The 21,105-nt window shown below is 39.5% G+C and overlaps 1 protein-coding gene across 2 annotated transcripts in view; it reads left to right on the top strand.

Moving 5' to 3' along the window:
- The window catches only part of AKAP7 (A-kinase anchoring protein 7), a 126,293-nt gene that overhangs the window by 52,882 nt on the left and 52,306 nt on the right, over positions 1–21,105 (top strand). For both annotated transcript variants that reach the window (XM_070461719.1, XM_070461720.1), the window contains exon 7: positions 16,387–16,534. In XM_070461719.1, the coding sequence (XP_070317820.1) occupies positions 16,387–16,534 (148 nt within the window). The remainder of the gene's footprint in view (positions 1–16,386; positions 16,535–21,105) is intronic.

The following is a 21,105-nucleotide window of genomic DNA, read 5'->3' as shown; positions in this document are numbered from 1 at the left end:
CAGTTCAGTTCAGTCGCTCAGTCATGTCCCAGTGTCCTCTTTGTGACCCCATGAACGGGACACGCCAGGCCCCCCTGTCCATCACCAACTCCCGGAGTCCTCCCAAACTCATGTCCATCGAGTTGATGATGCCATCCAGCGCTCTCATCCTCTGTTGTCCCCTTCTCCTCCTGCCCTCAGTCTTTCCCAGCATCAGGGTCTTTCCAGTGAGTCAGCTCTTCGCATCAGGTGGCCAAAGTATTGGAGTTTCAGCTTCAACATCAGTCTGTCCAATGAACACCCAGGACTGATCTCCTTTAGGATGGACTGGTTGGATCTCCATGCAGTTCAAGGGACTCTCAAGAATCTTCTCCAACGCCACAGTTCAAAAGCATCAGTTCTTCAGCGCTCAGTTTTCTTCATAGTCCAACTCTCACATCCATACATGACTATTGGAAAAACATAGCCATGACTAGACGACCTCTGTTGACAAAAGTAATGTCTCTGTCTAGGTTGGTCATAACTTTCCTTCCAAGGAGTAAGTGTCTTTTAATTTCATGGTTGCAGTCACCATCTGCAGTGACTTTGGTGCCCAAAAAATAGTCAGACACTGTTTCTACTGTTTTCCCATCTATTTGCCATGAAGGGATGGGACCAGATGCCATGATCTTAGTTTTCTGAATGTTGAGCTTTAAGCCAACTTTTTCACTCTCCTCTTTCACTTTCATCAAGATGCTCTTTAGTTCTTCTTCACTTTCTGCCATAAGGGTGGTGTCGTCTGCGTATCTGAGGTTATTGATATTTCTCCCAGCAATCTTGATTCCAGCTTGTGCTTCCTCCAGCCCAGCGTTTCTCATGATGTACTCTGCATATAAGTTAAATAAGCAGGGTGACAATATACAGCCTTGATGTACTCCTTTTCCTATTTAGAACCAGTCTGTTGTTCCATGTTCAGTTCTAACTGTTGCTTCCTGACCTGCATATAGGTTTCTCAAGAGGCAAGTCAGGTGGTCTGGTATTCCCTTCTCTTTCAGAATATTCCATAGTTGTGATGATCCACACAGTTTTTCTGGAACTCTTTTAACTATATTATAACTATATTAAAATATGAATGTTCCCTCTATCTCAACTCTTACTGTTAGTAATGGGGAACATTTTTCTCAAGTCATTTTTAGACGTTTTGAGACCTCTGTTGATTTCATTTTTCTAGTTGAGGACAGGATGGAGCATGATGATCTTATGTGAAACTGGCAGGCTCCACAGAGGGTTGATTATGGTTAAAGGCAAAATGGAACATATGATCAACAAAATGTAAAGTTTATTCCAAAATGCAGTTGATGTAAAATTAGCTTGTATAATAGGTAACAGCTAATTGCCAACCCACCTGAATAGTCACATAAAAGCAAATCAAGTTAAGATTATTTGAATGATAATAAGATTTTTCTCTACCGCTACAGAGTGGTCAGACTCCACTGGCCAGTCACTTCTTGTTAAGTATAATTAATTGCATAATAAAAGAAGGTAAAGCTGTATTTTTCTTGAGAGCCCCATTTAGCCAGAAGTGTAACTAGTTTTAGATGATGCCTAAACTAGTTTAGATCAAATTGCCAACATCTGCTGGATCATCAAAGAAGCAAGAGAGTTCCAGAAAAACATCTATTTCTGCTTTATTGACTATGCCAAAGCCTTTGACTGTGTGGATCACAGTAAACTGTGGAAAATTCTTCAAGAAATGGGAATAACAGACCACCTGACCTGCCTCTTGAGAAACCTGTATGCAGGTCAGGAAGCAACAGTTAGAACTGGACATGGAACAACGGACTGCTTACAAATAGAAAAAGGAGTAAGTCAAGGCTGTACATTGTCACCCTGCTTATTTAACTTATATGCAGAGTACATCATGAGAAATGCTGGGCTGGAGGAAGCACAAGCTGGAATCAAGATTGCTGGGAGAAATATCAATAACCTCAGATACACAGACGACACCACCCTTATGGCAGAAAGTGAAGAGGAACTAAAGAGCATCTTGATGAAAGTGAAAGAGGAGAGTGAAAAAGTTGGCTTAAAGCTCAACATTCAGAAAACTAAGATCATGGCATCTGGTCCCATCACCTCATGGGAAATAGACAGGGAAACAGTGGAAACAGTGGCTGACTTTATTTTTTGGGGCACCAAAATTACTGCAGATGGTGATTGCAGCCACGAAATTAAAAGACGTTTACTCCTTGGAAGGAAAGTTATGACCAACCTAGACAGCATATTAAAAAGCAGAGACATTACTTTGCCAACAAAGGTCCATCTAGTCAAGGTTATGGTTTTTCTAGTGGTCATGTATGGATGTGAGAGTTGGACTGTGAAGAAAGCTGAGTGACGAAAAATTGATGCTTTTAAACTGTGGTGTTGGAGAAGACTCTTGAGAGTCCCTTGGACTGCAAGGAGATCCAACCAGTCCATCCTAAAGGAGATCAGTCCTGGGTGTTCATTGGAAGGACTGATGCTGAAGCTGAAACTCCAGTACTTTGGCCACCTGATGTGAAGAGTTGACTCATTGGAAAAGACTCTGATGCTGGGAGGGATTGGGGGCAGGAGGAAAAGGGGACAACAGAGGATGAGATGGCTGGATGGCATCACCAACTTGATGGACATGAGTTTGAGTAAACTCCGGGAGTTGGTGATGGAGAGGGAGGCCTGTCATGCTGCGATTCATGGGGTCGCAAAGAGTTGGACATGACTGAGCGACTGAACTGAACTGACCTGAAACTAGTTTACACTGGAATTTTATTTCCAGTCCTAAATATGAAAGGATTTACTTTGACCATTCATTGGAACCATATTCTCCCGAGGAAAGGTACCTCAGAAATAGATTAGTGCTAAATTGCTCAATTCTTCCAATTGATTAGCCCTATAAATTAAAGATGAATAATGTTGTTTTCTCTTTGCAAGGGCAAAACTTCACATTATCTGTAGTTAAAGACTTAACAAATCTGGCTCGTATCCCCTAAGGGCAGTTAGGGTTCTTTCTCTGTAACCTACCTGATAGCAACATTTCATATATGTATTATTTATTTTATTTTTGGTTGCGCTGGGCCGTCCTCTCATGGGCTTTCTCTAGGTGCGGAAAGCAGGGCTCCTGTTCAGTTGGAGCATGCAGGCATCTGATTGCGGTGGCTTCTCTTGCTGCAGAACGCGGGCTCTTAGTGCGTGGGTTTCGGTAGTTGCAGCACATGGCCTCAGCAGTTTTCGTGCACAGGCTTAGCTGCTCTGTGGCCTGTGGAATCTTCCTGGGCCAGGGATCGAACCCATGTCCCCCGTATTGGCAGGCAGATCCCCATCCACTGTACCAGCAGGGAAGTCCAGCGTTTTTAATTGTTAGTGAACTCTGACACCGTTTTGGAGACCCATCTTTAAGGCCTTCTAAGTACAGCTGTGTCTTTACATTGACCTCAAGCCGATGGCCAGTGTGTGAAGGTACTTTTCTTCCTTCCTCGGCTACAGCCTTCTCTACAGCGGAATTTGATTCTGATTTGTTACATATCTTTATTTAGAGCAGAACATTTCATTCAGAGTGGTTTCACTATTGTCTCCAGCACAGCTGTGGGATCTTTATCAGTCATTACCTGGGAGGATGTTCTATGATGTTCTCTAGTGGTCCTGGACCTTTCGCAGCATCCTCCCTTCCCCACTTTCATACTCCATCCGGTTTCATGACTTGGCCCCTTTAGATTCCATCTTGCTCCTCATCCTCCCTGACCCATCCTGATAATCAGAGAATGGTAAACAGGACCTTGTGCTCTTGAATTTCCAGTGCGGATATTTCTAGAACTTAATTCAGAGGAACCAGATGGAGGCAGTAGTCTCCTGGGAATTAGCTGGGTGGATATGGAAATCAGGTGAAGCATACTTCCCAACAGATTGTAACTTTCTACCAGGTGTATCCCTACAGGCGTGTGCTTACACTGTACACGGCCGGGACAAGGTCTGCATGCCAAGGCTCATCCTTGGTTGGGCTCATCCAGGTCTTCTGGGTGAGGAACGTCCTGGGTAGAGTAGAAAAGCAAGTGGACCATGCCAGTGTTGATGATCTTTGGCAAACTATCATCCCAAGATTCCCTGTTTCTTATTAGCTTTTGTATTTTTTATTTTTATTTTGTCCACTAAACCCTGTGTTTATTTTAATAGTCTGGAAGTGTTTCTGAAATTTTCGAAAGATTTTTTATTTTTAAAATCTCTAACAGAGAAAATTATGTGAAAATTACTGGCTGGCCTGACACCTTTTTTTTAAACTGTACTTTTTTGGAGAGCAAAATATAATAGAGTATTTGTATATTATGCTGACTGTGAGTCCATTAGAAAAAGTATGTGATACTTTTATTTATTTATTGGCTATGCCTTGTGTCTTGAGGGATCTTAGTTTCCCCAACCAGGAACTGAACTCTGGCCACTGGACTACCAGAGAATTCCTATAATCCTTTTAATTTGTATTTTAAGAGTTTATCTAGGGCATTTTTCCCAATTAAAATATAGATTGTTTTAAATGTCAAAAGAAAGACTCCAATTATTTTATTGGAGTTTATTTAATCCAATAATTTTGCTATATAAAATTATTTTATACAGTAATATGTGTCACATTGAAAATGAAAATCTATGAATATATTTCTTACTCTACCTGGGGAGAAATATTCATTTTGAAATTGGTGTAAGGGTTACACATGATTCCCAGGACATATATTTAATGATGGTTCAGTATCCAATTATTGTTTTTTTTTTCCTATCTCCTTTTATCTAATATGATATCCAGGGAATGTTTCCAGCCAAATTAAGTGAAAAGGCAAATCAGTGAACACCTGTCTCCCTTGTCCCATTTCCTACCGTGTAACCCACTTAGTGTAAATCCTGGTGTCATTATTTCTTTCTCATTCCTTAGCTTAGTTCTTGTCATATTCGCTTGTTGGGATACCTTCCTGTGAGGAAGGGGCTTTGTTGCAAGTGGTGTGCAGGGAATATGCCTGGAGAGTTGAAAGAGGAAGAGTTAGGGGAAGTGAGGTGTTCTCTGAGAATGAAGGGAGGGAGGGAGGAATGATGTTGATGGGAAGGGAGTAAAGGAAATTGATGAATAATAATTAATAAGAAAGTGGGAAATGAAGAAAGTACTTGATACCTAGGAGCAGGATGAGCTACAAAACACTCTAGGTCTTTCTTGCTGCGGTTAGTGATGTCTGTCAGCTCAGTCGCTCAGTCGTGTCCGACTCTTTGCAGCCCCGTGAACTGCGGCACGCCAGGCCTCCCTGTCCATCACCAACTCCCGGAGTCCACCTAAACCCATGTCTATCGAGTCGGTGATGCCATCCAACAATCTCATCCTCTGTCATCACCTTCACCTCCTGCCTTCACTCTTTTCCAGCATCAGGGTCTTTTCCTATGAGTCAATTCTTCCCATCAGGTGGCCAAAGTATTGGAGTTTCAGCTTCAGTGTCAGTCCTTCCAGTGAATATTCAGGACTGATCTCCTATAGGATGGACTGGTTGGATCTCCTTGCTGTACAAGTGACTCTCAAGAGTCTTCTCCAACACCACAGTTAAAAAGCATCAATTCTTCAATGCTCAGTTTTCTTTATAGTCCAACTCTCACATCCATACATGACCACTGGAAAAACCATAGCTTTGACTACTTTGTTGGCAAAGTAATGTCTCTGCTTTTGAATATGCTGTCTAGATTTGCCATAGCTTTTCTTCCAAGGAGCAAGCATCTTTTAATTTCATGGCTGCAGTCACCATTTGCAATGATTTTGGAGCCCCCCAAAATAAAGTCTGTTGCTATTTCCATGTTTCCCCATCTGTTTGCCATGAAGTGATGGGACCAGATGCCATGATCTTAGTTTTCTGAATGTTGAGTTTTAAGCCAATCGATGTCTGTCAGTTCAGTTCATTTCAGTTCAGTCACTCAGTCATGTCTGACTCTTTGTGACCCCATGGACTGCAGCACGCCAGGCCTGCCTGTCCATTGCCAATTCCCGTAGTTTACCAAAACTCGTGTCCATTGAGTCTGTGTTGCCATCCAGACATCTCATCCTCTGCTGTCCCCTTCTCCTCCCGCCTTCACTCTTACCCAGCATCAGTGACGTCTATGGATGCGTGTAAAAGACTTTCCCAGTATATGATCCCTGCTACATTGTCCAGGTTTTCAGTTCTCATTTAGGTTGGATCTGAGGCTCTTGTTTGGTCTAAAATTCTGTCTGTGGATAATCCAATCAATTTATATGAATGACTCCATACTTCTGATCTCTAGGCTATAAAAGCAGAACACATTCAACCACAATATAACTATGTTGCTGTATATAGGCCGGTGTTACAGGACAAGTTACAATTATTCATTAGGATTTTTCATGAGCTTATTTCTGAATGAGCTTTTGCAGAACAGCTTCACTGTCATCTTTCATTGTTGGGATCCTAAGAATTTCTTGCACCAGTGACTTGCTGATATTTACTTACTTAATGTTGAGAGAATTGTTGACTAAATGGAAAGCTATTGCAGTGAAGGATGAAAACATCTTAAATTGAGTTAAAAGTTTATAGTTCGTATTTGGGGAGAAATTTGGTGACGGGATATTTTATGTTTTATCTTTAGTTTATAGAAATAAATGGTTACATTGGTGAATTCAGGAGAACATGTTATTATTTGCTCCAGAGAGCAAAATATTAGGAAAACAGATGTGATTAGGAGGAGTAGGATGTAACTTGTTTACACTTGAGTAACCCCAGGCTGCACTGAGCCAAGAACACAGCTGGACTTTGATCAAGGGGAGTTGAGGTTCCAGCTGAGATAGGGCTGTCTGGGGAGCATTCCTACATGCCTTAGTTATGGGTGTCTGCTTCATTGAAATGAAAAAGTTCAGTTCAGTCACTCAGTCGTGTATGACTCTTTGCAACCCCATGGACTGCAGCACACCAGGCTTCCCTGTCCAATACCAACTCCCGGAGCTTGCACAAACTCATGTCCATCGAGCCAGTGATGCCATCCAACCATTTCATCCTTTGTTGTCCCTGTCTCCTCCTGCTTTCAATCTTTCTCAGCATCAGGGTCTTTTCCAATGAGTCAGTTCTTCCATCAGGTGGCCAAAGTATTGGAGTTTCAGTTTCAGCATCAGTCCTTCCTATGAACATTCAGGACTGATTGCCTTTAGGATGGACTGGTTGGATCTCCTTGCAGTCCAAGGGACTCTCAAGAGTCTTCTCCAACAACACAGTTCAAAAGCTTCAATTCTTCGGCACTCAGCTTTCTTTATAGTCCAACTCTCACATCTGTACATGACTACTGGAAAAACCATAACCTTGACTAGATGGACCTTTGTTGGCAAAGTAATGTCTTTGCTTTTTAATATGCTGTCTAGGTTGGTCATAGCTTTTCTTCCAAGGAGCAAGCATCTTTTAATTTCATGGCTGCAGTCACTATCTGCATTGATTTTGGAGCCCCCCAAAATAAAGCCTGTAACTATTTTCCCTGTTACCCATCTATTTCCCATGTAGTGATGGGACTGGATGCCATGATCTTAGATTTCTGAATGTTGAGGTTTAAGCCAGCTTTTTCACTGTCCTCTTTCACTTTCATTAAGAGGCTCTTTAGTTCTTTGCTTTCTGCCATAAGGGTGGTGTCGTCTGCATATCTGAGGTTATTGATATTTCTCCTTGCCATCTTGATCCCAGCTTGTGCTTCATCCAGCACGGCATTTCGCATGATGTACTCTGCAGTTAAGTTAAATGAGCAGGGTGACAATATACAGTCTTGATGTACTCCTTTCCCTGTTTGGAACCAGTCTGTTGTTCCATGTCTTGTTCTAACTGTTGCTTCTTGACCTGCATACATATTTCTCAGGAGGCAGGTCAGGTAGTCTGGTATTCCCATCTCTTGAAGAATTTTCCAGTTTGTTGTGATCCACACAAAGACTTTGACGTAGTCATTAAAGCAGAAGTAAATGTTTTTCTGGAACTCCCATGTTTTTTTGATGATCCAACGGATGTTGGCAATTTCATCTCTGGTTCCTCCGCCTTTTCTAAATCCAGCTTGAACATCTGGAAGTTCACAATTCATGTAGTGTTGAAGCCTGGCTTGGAGAATTTTGAACATTACTTTGCTAGCGTGTGAGGTGAGTGCAATTGTGTGGTAGTTTGAACATTCTTTGACATTGGAATGAAAACTGACCTTTTCAGTCCTGTGACCACTGCTGAGTTTTCCATATGAGAAATGAGAAGCCACCTGCAAATATCAGAAACAGTTATATGACCAAACAGCATATGATTTCTTATGCTCTACTTGGGAAAGCTTGAAGAGGAATTGAGGTTTGCTAAGCAGACAAAGAATGAGCCTAGATGGGAGCAGTTTGTATTGTAAATAAAGGTATTGTAACATCCCTGTGCTTTTGCGTTGAGTCTGTGACTTTGAGAACTTCCCTGAATGCCCTCAACGTGTTCTCTTCCGGTTAACATGTCATTCATAGTCAGTATAAATGGGCTAACTGTTTGCAACCAAATTCGTGTTTCTGCCTCTGATCTTTTTGATTCCAGCAACTCATAAAAACAATACCACGAAGCAATGCAGCATATTCTCTTGGTGCTTTTTGTGAAGTGGCTTGTTTTACTGGGAGTTGTCTATCACCTCTTCTCCGTGACAGCTTTCCTTGCCACTTGATACCCCCAAGGAACATCCATCTCTTCTCAGTGTTAGGACCGCGAGAAGGAGGTGTCAACAGTAGATTCAAAACATAGCTCTAGTGGCTTTGTTTCCACTTATTACTTGCTGAAAGGTGCAATATTGTAAATGTTAGACATAATGCTGGGGTAAAGAGTTCCTACTTTTTCTTTCTCTAAAGCCTCAAGATTAAACAAAGCGGTAGTGCTAAATGCAAGTATATAAATAGAGGGATTAAGGGGATGACCTCTCTGAAAAGCCTCATGGTGAGATGCATAGATGCTCCAGCATTAAGTAACTTAAAAAGAAGAACTGAGAAATACTGGATGCTCAAACAAACAGCTGGTTTAAAAAATGCAGATAATCTCTGCCAGTGTTTTAGTTGATTATTTGCATGTTAGCAGTAGAAGAACTCTTCTTACAGTCTGGATACTTTGGATAATTTTTACTGTGTGTAAGTAACATTACGGACTGTTTGTCATCTGCCTTTATGAAATTCATTTACTGTGGATGTATAATTATCACTTTATTTATTAATACTAATGCAGCATATTAAATGTAGGTGTTTTAGATGCTAGAAATTCTCAAAGCAATTTTCACATTGGTTTTAGCAATATGATAGTATATATGATTATATCTTAAGAATGATTAGTATTCTTAGAATTTTAATCTTTTAAATAGTGAAAGAGCTTGAATATTATCATTCTGTTCTTTTTCAGTTTATTTGTATTCTCCACTTACCCTGAATCTGAATCCAAGCTCTCCCTCTTACTAGCTGTGTGTTCTTCAGTAAGTGACCTGATTTCTCTGTGAATCAGTTTCCTTATTGGAGGATACTAATGATACTAGTCTCAAATTTAAATTAAATTAAATTTAATTGCAATTAAATTGTAATTTAATATTGCAATTATTAAACAAGCTAATAAGTTCTTAGAGTAGTGCCTGTACATAGTAAATACTATGTAAGTATTTTCTCATATTGTTAAACTGACGATAGAAAGCATCATTTTTTTTTCAGATTGGTACAGAACAATGAGCAAAGTAGAACTGTTTTTTCTATTTCCCATCACTCGTTAATTTTTTCATCTCTGAAGTTACTGACAGGCCTGAGGCAGGGTGTTAGGGCCCCAGCCAGGTAGGAAATAGGCATTGCTAGACAGGGGGGCCAGGCACAGCCTAGGCTGACAGGCTGGCTGAGAGCAGCAGGAGGAGGAGATAGGAAAGCTGCAAGGCAGTTCTCAGCCAGGGATGCTAGGCTTGATCTGAAACCACCATGCTATTCGAGAGTCCACTGGCCGTGCGGTAGGGACTCCTCATGTCTTTCTGTCCCTGGCCTGAACAGGCTGGGATGGACTGAGCCTGAGTGGGCGGGGTCCCCGTTATCCCCCCTGAGAGGGGCTGAGGGGAAGGCCGTAACCAACGAGAAGGTCATCAAGTGTTTGTATCCGGGGAAAAATGGAAGTAAAACAGTACAGATACGTGAAAAATGTCGTTTTGCCAAGAGACGGAGTCATTGAGAATTGTAAAGTAAGATTTGCTTCAGGGAAGCCCCTTGTGGATAGAAAATCTTTTTATAACTTTGAATCACCAATATGTAACTTTTCACTAGGAGTAGTGATCATTAAGAATAATTTTAGAGACTTTCGCTGATGGTCTAGTGTCTAAGACTCCATGTTTCCAATGCAGGGGGCATGGGTTCAATTCCTGGCCAGGGAACTAGATTGTGCATGCTGCAACTAAAATTTGGCACAGCAAAATAAATAAACAGAGAAATGAATAAATATTAAAAAAAAGAAAATGTGTAGGCTCTCTGGGAAATAGAAAGTCACTGAAAAAACCACTTAAAAAATAAGTTTAGTTTTCTAACTGGTATCATATCACTAAAAATATGTAATTTTTTATCACTCATGAAAATGAACATAAAAGATTACCATTCTTTTATCAGCTGATGCCTAAAATGACAGGCTGGTTTGGATTGGGTCTTAATTTGCATCTTGAATTTTGATTTCATGCCATTATCACAGAAAACATGCATATCTTTCATAGCTGCTGGGTGACAGAAATAAACTATTGGAAAATAACAGGGCTCCAGGAATATCAAACTTAACCTCATAAGGACACGTTTTTTTTTTTGTCTGATACGTAGCCTGTTCATTTTTGCATCATGGGAGTTGTAGTTATTATAATAAGATAACAAGTAACAATATGAAATTATCTTTTATTACAAAAAAATTACCTTCTTAACAAAACTGGCATCCCATTGCTTTTCTGATCACAGTAACTTTGTTGTAGAAACTAAACTTGAATAATAAGTATTTTATCTTTCAGAACCTTAGCTGAATGATTTTCGCATTCAGATTGTTAACTAATATGAATTTTCTTATTTTGTGGCTGTTTAGTTCCTATATTGAAAATAGAGATGGATGCATAGGAGTATAAGACTGAGCCCTCTTTGGTGCATACTAAATTTTGCACATCATTTAACTAAATTTAAATGATATTGATGACTGCTTCCCGAGTAAATAATTTCCATGACTTATCAGAAGCAGCTGTCAGACGATTCTAAAAATACTTACACTCAATGGCATTTTTCCTATTGACTGTTTGGGTGCCAGGTAACAATCAAGAATGAAGTTCCTCCGAGTTTCATGGTCCACTGTATCAGGAATTATCATGTGACTGTGAACATAACTGATAATTCTCCCTAAACTATTCCCGAAACTAGACCAAAGGGAAGTGAAACTTCAGTCATTTCTGATGATTAATTAAGATAGTCTTGAAAAAATTTTGTTTGATGTTCTTGCCACTAATTTATTGTTTCAAAGTGTGACATTCTGTCTTTAAATTCCTATTTTCTCCTTCAGTGTTATGATGTATAATTGATAAGTCAGTTATATTGGTTACAGTTATCAATACAAAGCCTTAAAAATACACCCTGTTCCTGTTAGGTCCAACGCAAAAATAATTTTCAAGCATCGTACTAGACAGTCACCAGGCATATTCAGCATTCCAGGATGTAGCACCCTTAGCATGGTTTTGTTGAAGATACCCTACAGGTTGTTTGAAAGAATGCCAACTCTCTCAGCCTTTACAGGTCAGATTTTCCTGCCTCTAACCATTCTTGAGGCTTTTCTTTGCGCTCTCCTAATATGTTATGGGCTTCCCTGGTGGCTCAGATGGTAAAGAATCCGCCTGTAATGCAGGAGACCTAGGTTCCATCCCTGGGTGGGGAAGATCTGCTGGAGAAGGAAATGGCAACCCACTCCAGTATTCTTGCCTGGGAAGTCCCATGGACAGGAGCCTGGTGGGCTAAGTCCATGGGGTCATAAATAGTCTGACATGACTTAAAGACTCAACAACAACAGCATGTTAAACTTCCATCTTTTCTTTAAATGATGAGGTGCCTTGGAAAGGGTCTGGCCTATGAAGAAGGGAAGCAAAGACTAATTTGTGGTCCAAAACCTGAAAACCATCCTTTTTAGCTTTAAAATATAGCTTTCCAGTCTGATGTCTCTGGTACTAGTTTGGCAACCCAGTGTATCCATTTGGAAAATTAGAGGCTGCTTAGTCTTACTCTATAGATACCCAATTTTGATGTACTTGTTTATTTTCTTTGAATGAAAGTCATTTCCTTATTATGAAGGAGAAATACCAGCTGGATAGTGAAACTAATTCACATAGATTTTACTAGAAAAGAAATATATTTCCAAGGAACAAAAGAGCCTAAAAAAAGTCCTGCAAAATATATTGTCAAACAAAAAATTCCCTGGAGAACAAGGACCATGCTAATATTATCTACCAGACACAGCATCTGTTCTGGATACTTTTATTATTGAAGATATTTTCTGATCAGAGCATATAACTTTAGTGCATCCTAAGTTCTCCTGCCTCTTTGAACCACAGCTCTCTCTGTAAGTTATGGGTTAAAAGAACTAAGTTCATTTCACTCTCCAGTGAAAAATAGCTCCTTAAGATTCATGTTGGAAGTCATCTGTGGAGAATTCTTGCAAAACAGTTGGTACTTACTTTTTGCTAAAATTAAATTAATTAGCCTAACAGATTAGAGTAACTTTTATGTTTCCTCTATTCCTTATTTAAAAAAAATAATGACATCTTACAAAACTGAAATGGAGATTATAGTGGCCATACAATGCTGGCAATGGTATCTTGAAAACTGAAGGTCTTGATTTTTCTGCTAAGTTATCACTAATCTTTTGTCTGTTCAAAGGGAATGAATGACACCCTTTCCCCATCCCATCCCCACACAAACACACACAAATGAAAAAGCATTTGAAAGAGAAATAAGATGGTCAGTTTCCATTTACTCAGAACTTCCCCCCCCGCCCCCAAGATCTTGCCTATGATTTTCACTAGTCTTTGCTACTAATAATTGTCTATAATATATTATAGCATTTACCATATTTCACTGTTTTAAGCACTTTTATAAATCGACTCATTTAGTGCATATAGCACTTAGAGGTAGGTATGAGTGTTAGCCTCATTTTACAGATGAGGAACCTGAAATGAAGCCAGGTGGCTGGGGAGTGGCCAGGCCAGGACTTGCACAGGAGTGCATGCACTCGTGCACTGGCTGACCCTCGGCATTAGGCTCCGCTGTTCCTCACTGCCTTCTGCTCACCAGAATCCAATCTGCTCACCAGATCAAAAGAAATCCATTCATTTTCTTTCTTGCTGAACTCTGGATGAATAGCATTTGATGTTGTCAATGATCCTCTTCTTGAAACTTTATCCTTTGCATTTGTGACAGTTATTTATCGAACCCTGATTCATGTCAAGTGCTGTTCTAGGGACTGAGGATGGTGGTGCTGGTTTAGTCACTAAGTCATGTCCGACTCTTGTGACCCCGTGGACTCTAGCCTGCCAGGCTCCACTATCCATGGGATTCTCCAGGCAAGTATGCTGGAGTAGGTTGCTCTTTCCTTCGCCAGGGGATCTTCCCAACCTAGGAATTGAACCCGGGTCTCCTGCATTGCAGGCAGATTTTTTTACTGACTAAGCTATAAGGGAAGCCCATAAGCTATAAAGGACTGAGGATATTTCAGAGGATAAAAATCAGACAGAAATCCTTTTGTGGAGCTCCTTTTCTAATGGAGAAAAAGAAAAGAAAGTGAAGTCGCTCAGTTGTATCCACCTCTTTGTGACCCCGTGGACTGTAGCCCACCAGGCTCCTCCGTCCATGGGATTCTCCAGGCAAGAATACTGGAGTGGGTTACCATTTCCTTCTCCAATTCTAATGGAGAGAGACAGCTAAAGACAGACTGAACATAAACATGAACTACATAGTATGTGAGAAGATGGTAAGTGCTATGGAGAAACATAAGTATGTATGGGGGAGAAAGATAGGATTTGGGAGGACTGCTGGGGGAGGAGGGAATGCGTGGTTAAGCGAAGCCCTGTTGTTGTTCAGTTGCTAAGTCGTATCTGGCTCTTTACAACTCTATGGACTGCAGCCCACCAGGCCTCGCTGCCCCTCACTATCTCCTGGAGTTTGCCCAAGTTCGTGTCCTTTGAGTCGGTGATGCTATCCAACCATCTCATCATCTGCCGTCCTCTTCTCCTCTGCCTTCAATCCCTCCCAGCATCAGGGTCTTTTCCAGTGAGTCAGCTCTTTGCATCAGGTGGCCAGAGTATTGGAGCTTCAGCTTCAGCATCAGTCCTTCCATTGAGCATTCAGGGTTGATTTCTCTTAGGATTGACTGGTTTGATTTCCTTGCTGTCCAAGGGGCTCTGAAGAATCTTTTCTTGCATCTCAGTTCAAAAGCATCAATTCTTAGGCACCTTTTTATATAAAAAGTGAAGCCCTATTAAGAAAGTAATATTTGAGCAGAGAGTTAATGGATGGGGATGGACGATGAAGGTGTCTGGGGGAGGAGCATCTCAGGAAGCGGGGAGACGCAGCACAGGCGCTGTGAGCCAGGCTCTGCCGGGCTTGCTCACGGGCGCGCGAGGAGGTTGGGGAGGCTGCTGAGAGTGGTGGGCATGAGACCCCGAGGCCCAGGGACGGCAGATCAGGGCCCTGCAGGCTGCCTGGGGCAGGTTGGCTCCTCTGAGAGAAAGGGAGACCCTTTGGAGAATTTTGAACAGGGGATGACATGATCTGGGTGTATGTTTTCTTAGGATCACTTTGACTTCCAAAGAGAAAACAGTGGGAAAACAGTCAGGAAGCTTTTGGGATAACCCAGGTGAAAGAAACGGAAGTGCTTGGTCAGAGGTGGCAGGGGTGTGGGGAGAACTGGGTGTGTTTTGAAGGCAGAGCCAACATGATAGGATTGGGAAGTAGGGCTAAGGGAAAGAGGAGACTCAAGGATGGCCCCCAGGTTTTCAGCCTGATCAAGTCGAACATGGTTGCTGTTACCTGAGGTGGGGAAGTCTGGGTGAAGTGCTTAGGAAAGATCAGGAGCTCAGTTGAAACACATATCTCAACAAAAACATGTTCTATATATATATATATATATATATATATCTTTTTTTTTTTTTGGCTGAGGCATGTGGGATCCTCACTCCCCGACATGTTCAACAATAAAGAATTGAGTGAATAAATTATATCTCCATACAATGGAATACTATGAAAATATAAAAAATACTTTCACATTTATTACTTATCAATATGACATATTAACTGAAAAAAGCTGATTATCAAATAGTACTCATGGTACAACTCATGCATAGGAAAAATAAAATACATAAAATTTTAGTAGTAGTTTGGAGTGATTTTAAGTTTTTTTTATATCTGCATTTAAAATTTTTTTGTGATTTTTGTGAATAAAAAGAGTACATATTCTAATTATACTTTAGTAGGATTTACATAAGTATAATTTGAAAATAATATACATACATAGAGAAATACTTGAAGGATATATATACCACAGGGTTAATGTATTTTATTAATATATAAATAACAGGGTCATGAATGAGTTTTCATTTTCTTTTTTTTCCTATATTCTTTATATTTTCTGAGTTTTAGAAATGACAGGTATTTCCAGGGCAATGTAAACATATATACATATATATACATTTAAAGGAAAAGTTTGGACATGGCCAGCTAGTAAACTTGCCCTGTAAAGTACTATATCTTCATCTCGATGACTGTGTTTTGGGACTGTGAGGCAGGTATAGGACCATGTATAGTGAGGGGAGAGGGAGGCATTCTTTCCCGTGTTTGGGGGAACTAGCAAGTTACTAATTTTTCAACAACAGGCCCTCTTTCTGCTGTGGAAGCACACAGAATCAGGAGGGGCAGGTAGAGAAAAACCTGAAAGACCTATTGACTCCAGTTGGAATGGCCTTTAATTGCCTTTCAGATGATTCTTCCATAAGGAGTTTAAAAATTACATTCATTTATTAATGGATGCAAACGTTACATTCTACACACTATAAAACGTTACGTTCCATGTCACTGAAAAATTCTCCCATTTCTCCATTGTCATTGGAAATGATTACTCTTTCCTTGATATCTCAGATTTCAACTTGGTATACCTTATTATTTTTGCTCAACACTCTTCAGTTAAAAAAAAATACAACTCATTCCAGGCAGAGAGACTTTAAAAACAACTTTACAGCAATTTTGTGGTATCCATTTTCAGATGCCAGTAGGCAGCACTGCATATCAAAATGTACTGTCAGGTTCTAAGAAAGTGATAAAGATACGAACTGGTTGCCTAAATGAAATAATTGATTGATGTGATTTTGTCTTGTCATTTCAAGGGAGTGAAAAAAATAGACCCCAAACTGTATGAAAAATTTATCAGCCATAGATTTGGAGAAGAAGTGGCACATTATATAGATCTTTGCTCCATGCTGAAGAAAAAGCAAAGTAGTGGCTATTATCACTGTGAGTCTTCAATTGTGATTGGTGAGTGGCATTTAAAAATTATTATCTTTGGTTTTGATTTCTTCAGCGTCATTTTGTTTTGGCAAATGTTAATGTTGTATGTTTTTCTCAGTGACATATTTTCCTAAACATTATGTTTTGACAATAATACATTAAAAATTTTGTGGAACACATTCAATATTTATATTTATCAGTCAAGATTTTAGTACCCATAGTTTTTATACTTCTGTGCTTTAAAATATAATCATCATGAAGTCTTGAAATGTTGATTCAAAATTCATTTCGGTGTAATTTTATTTTGTGAATATGAAGAAAGCGTTTTCATCAGTGAAGGCCTTTATGATCACAGTCTTCTATGCCAGGTATTTTCATCTTTGCTGCTTTTAATTAGGAATAGAATGTGCCAGGCCAGAAAGTTTCACTCTGAGAAGAAAAAGCATAGGTGGCCTGCAGAGATTGAAAACTTGTCTTTCAATGTCTTCCTTAAGAGAAACATGTTTTGAGGGGAGACCAAGATTCATGCATAAATGCTCTGTCATCTTATGAGGGAGATGGCTTGTGATGAGACAGATTCATACACAGTTATGTTTTCAAGTACAGAGCATGTACACCAAAAGAAGAATGTGAAAAACTGGAACAGGGGTATTTCTCGTTTGCAATGTGGCTGCCTTTCAAAGGAACCTGATCTGTTGTGACTGAAATTTACTATTTCAAGCTGGGCAATCTTCTTATAAAATTGTGAACTTCAAGACGACATCATTTGTATACTTTTTAAGTGACGTGAAAATAGAGAAGATAAAAACATGTATCTAAATATCTGAAGGATCTTCAACCAAGGTACTTTCTCTCCACCATCAAGGTCAGCTTGAAGAAAACCTATGGAAATATACATCCTGAAAGAATCTTTATACAGAAAGTATTTTTAAAATGTTCAGGAAGACAATTTTATTTCTAAATTCTCATCAGAGAAGCCATTTTACTTTCCAAAGATCTTAGCCCTCTTAAACGGAAGATATTCAGTATGTCCTTTGAATTCTTTGTTCTGAAACATGTCAAGTGTGTTTTAAGGAAGACTTTTTTGTTTTCAGAACCTCTGTAAGAGAGCTGGCTTCCATCAAAGTTTTGATGCGGACCAAACATTTTTTAGGTTCACTGTAAAAAGCAAATTTAAATCCTTCTTGCATAATACAGATTTTGGCTAGCTTTCCATATCTTCTCTGTAATTACTTTAGACCAACCTTGAAGGAGAACTCGGTGCTTCATTGCCTCTCCCACTCCTATTTTTTTTATAAAAGAGCAGTATGTAGATTTTACTGAAGGTATTGTGGGCCTGCATCATGCAGCTCACAGCATGATCTCCAATATTGCCATTATACAGCTCTGTTCAGCTCACCCCTAATTACTCTGCTCCACTCACTGGGTTTTCTTTTACTGCTCTTTTCCAGCTTGGCTTCTTAAACTCCCCTTATCCTAGGCAATTTCTCTCGACTTTTTCTCTCCAGCTCTTTATCTCTCATCCTTTTCTAATTCAGAGCAATTCAGCTTCTTTCAAATTTCCCCCATACGGATCATTAACATTATTTAAAAAATGGTTTTTGCCTATTACACATAATCTGTATTCTACCATTCTGAACATTAATGTCAACATTGAAAATGATAATTATTTTATAATCATTGACCAATTTTAATACACACTAGAGTCATATCTGCTGGTGACAATTACTGATTATCTTCATCTTACCTGAGTTTTACAGCAGAAAATATTGGGCAGGATTCAGGACTCTTTCTTTGTGGGTTTCATTCCTTGTTCAGGTTTTTTTTTGTATTATCTTAAAAAAAATTTTTTTTATTGGAGTGTAGTTGATCTACAGTGTCGTGTTAGTTTCAGGCGTACAGTGAAGTGAATCGGTTATATACATCTATCTCCACTCTTTGAGATTCTTTGCCCATTTAAGCCACTGCGGAATATTGAGGAGAGTTCCCTATGCTGTACAATGGCTCCTTATTAGTTATGTATTTTATATCTAGTCATGTGTGTATGTCAGTCCCAACCTCCCAATGCATCCCTTGCCCTTACCTCTGATAACCGTCACTTTGTTTTCCACATTTGTAACTCTCTTTCTGTTTTGTAGATAAGTTCATTTGTACAATTGTACCCTTTTTTTTAGATTCCACATATAATATCTGTCGTATGATTATTTGTCTTTCTCTGTCTGACTTGCTTCACTCAGTTCGACAATTTCTGGGTCCATCCATGTTCCTGCAAATGGCATCATTTCCTTCTCTTTTTTGTGGCTTCGTGATAAGCCATTGTGTCTGTTCCACGTCTTCTTCATCTGTTCCTCTGTTGATGGACATTTGGGTTGCTTCGGTGTCCTGGCTATTGTAAATAGTGCTATTGTGGACCCTGGAGAACATGGATCTTTTCAAATTATGGTTTTCTTCTGATATATGTCCAGGAATGGGGCTGCAGGATCTTATGGTATGGATTTTCAGTTTTTTAACGAGTCTCCATACTGTTCTTCATAGTGGGTGTACCAGTTTACATTCCCACCTTCAGTGTAGGAGTGTTCTCTTTTTTCCACAACCTCTCCAGCATTTATTGTTTGCATAACAGATTTTTGACGATGGCCATTCTGACCGGTGTGACAGTGAGTCTCTCAGTCGTGTCCAACTCTTTGCAACCCCATGGAATGTAACCCACTAGGCTCCTCTGTCCTTGGAATTCTCCAGGCAAGAATACTGGAGTGGGCTGCCATGCCCTCCTCCAGGGGATCGTCCCAACCCAGGGATCGAACCCAGGTCTCCCTCATGGCAGGTGGATTCTTTACCGTCTGAGCCACCAGGGAGCCCCCCTGACCAGTGTGAGGTGATATCTTATTTGTAGTTTTGGTCGAATAATTAGTGGTTGAGCATCTTTTCATGTGCTTTTTAGCCATATGGGTGCTTTCTTTGGAGAAAGGTGTTTTTTAGATGTTTCACTCTTTTGATCAGATTTAATTGGCTTACATTTGGTATGGTTGCTCTTTAATTTGATCTTAATTCAAATATAATGTCTGTTTCCTGAACCTTGAAACCAGTATTGTGTTGTGTACAAAGAATTGGACAGATTTCAGATGATCATGAAATACTTTGTGTTCAGAATTCTAGAGTAGAATTTGGGCTTCAGGAACTCTGGGAACCTCCTGAAATTATTCATAAAACTGTATATATGTGAATATATATGTGAATTTTTGTGGGGAGAGAATTTTTAGATTTGCAAATTTTGTATCTTAATTTGTTAATGGTGCATTCTTGGATAATACTGGATTTCAAATCACTGATTTTATTTTCAGCTGTCTCAGTTATACTGTTTAGGGCATTTAAAAAATACCAGTGACTATATGCTTCATTTCCAAGATTTGCAGTTGATTTTTATCATATTTTCCTGCTTGGCTCTTTGATTATGGATGTATTCCTTCATTTATCTTTTTGATGATTTCAATATAATTAATTTTGAAAATTCTTATCATATTTGACAATCCGGTTCCTTGGGTATGAATTCTTCTATTTGTTGGGTCTTTTGTGGCACTTGATTTCCTCTGGTGCTTTTAAAGTTTTTTTGAGAACTCATTTAACTGTGTATGTTTCCCACTTATAACCCCATGTGTGGTTTTGCGGATGTCTCAGCCCTGGTCCCACAGTGTAATTGCTTTGTATTAGGAACTGGCAGCAGAAAGCTATTTTTGTCCATAAGGAGTTGGATTTCATTCTTCTTGTAACTCTTACTAGTTTGTGAGAATTTTTTTTTTTTTTAAGAATAAAGATTATTAGCCTTTGCTATGTTGGCTTCAGATATTTTCCAGGTTTTATTTTGCATTCAGTTTTGGTCACGAGAAATTTTTCATATTTGATGTTTTTAGTTTTGTAAAATTATAGATACAAAAATTCTGTGATTTCTTTAATTATTGTGACTAGAGTCATCTCCAAACTAAAAATTGGATACATTTTCATTTATATTTTCCTCTGCTTTTTGGGTTATTTTTACATTTGAGCTTTTCATCTATCTGGTGTGATCATTAATTAAGTACTCAGACACTCTGATTAAGAAAGAAATTCAGTTACTAAAAGTGGGTGTGAAATGGAGATTCAGTTTTAAGAAGTTTTTTTTAGAATTTTTTTTGCACCCCACCAACCTTACTGTGTGTTCCGAAGATCACTACTTAGCAACCCTTCATGTTGTCTTGGGCTTCCCATGGTGGCTAGTTGTAAAGAATCTGCCTGCTAATGCAGGAGATGCAGGTTTGATCTCTGGGTGGGGAAGACCCCCTGCAGAAGGAAATGGCATCCCACTCCAGTATTCTTGCCTGGGAAATGCCACGGGCAGATGAGCCTGGTGGGCTACAGTCCATGGGGTTGCAAAAGAGTCAGACATGACTTAGTGGCTAAACAACTACAACATGTTGTATTAATACTGGACTAACACTGGGTTTTTGTTTGTTTTTATAATTGTTGCCAATTTAGGGGTAATTTTACTTAAAAAAAATCTGGGTTTCTGGTGCCTTCGAACAATCAAAAAATATGGCCACACCTGTTTCACGATCTTTTGTTTT

The sequence above is a fragment of the Odocoileus virginianus genome, chromosome 34 (genome assembly GCF_023699985.2).
Source record: "Odocoileus virginianus isolate 20LAN1187 ecotype Illinois chromosome 34, Ovbor_1.2, whole genome shotgun sequence".
NCBI classification, from domain to species: Eukaryota; Metazoa; Chordata; class Mammalia; order Artiodactyla; family Cervidae; genus Odocoileus; species Odocoileus virginianus.
Note: the sequence above shows the minus strand (reverse complement) of the source record. Positions and strands in the feature narration are given on the sequence as shown.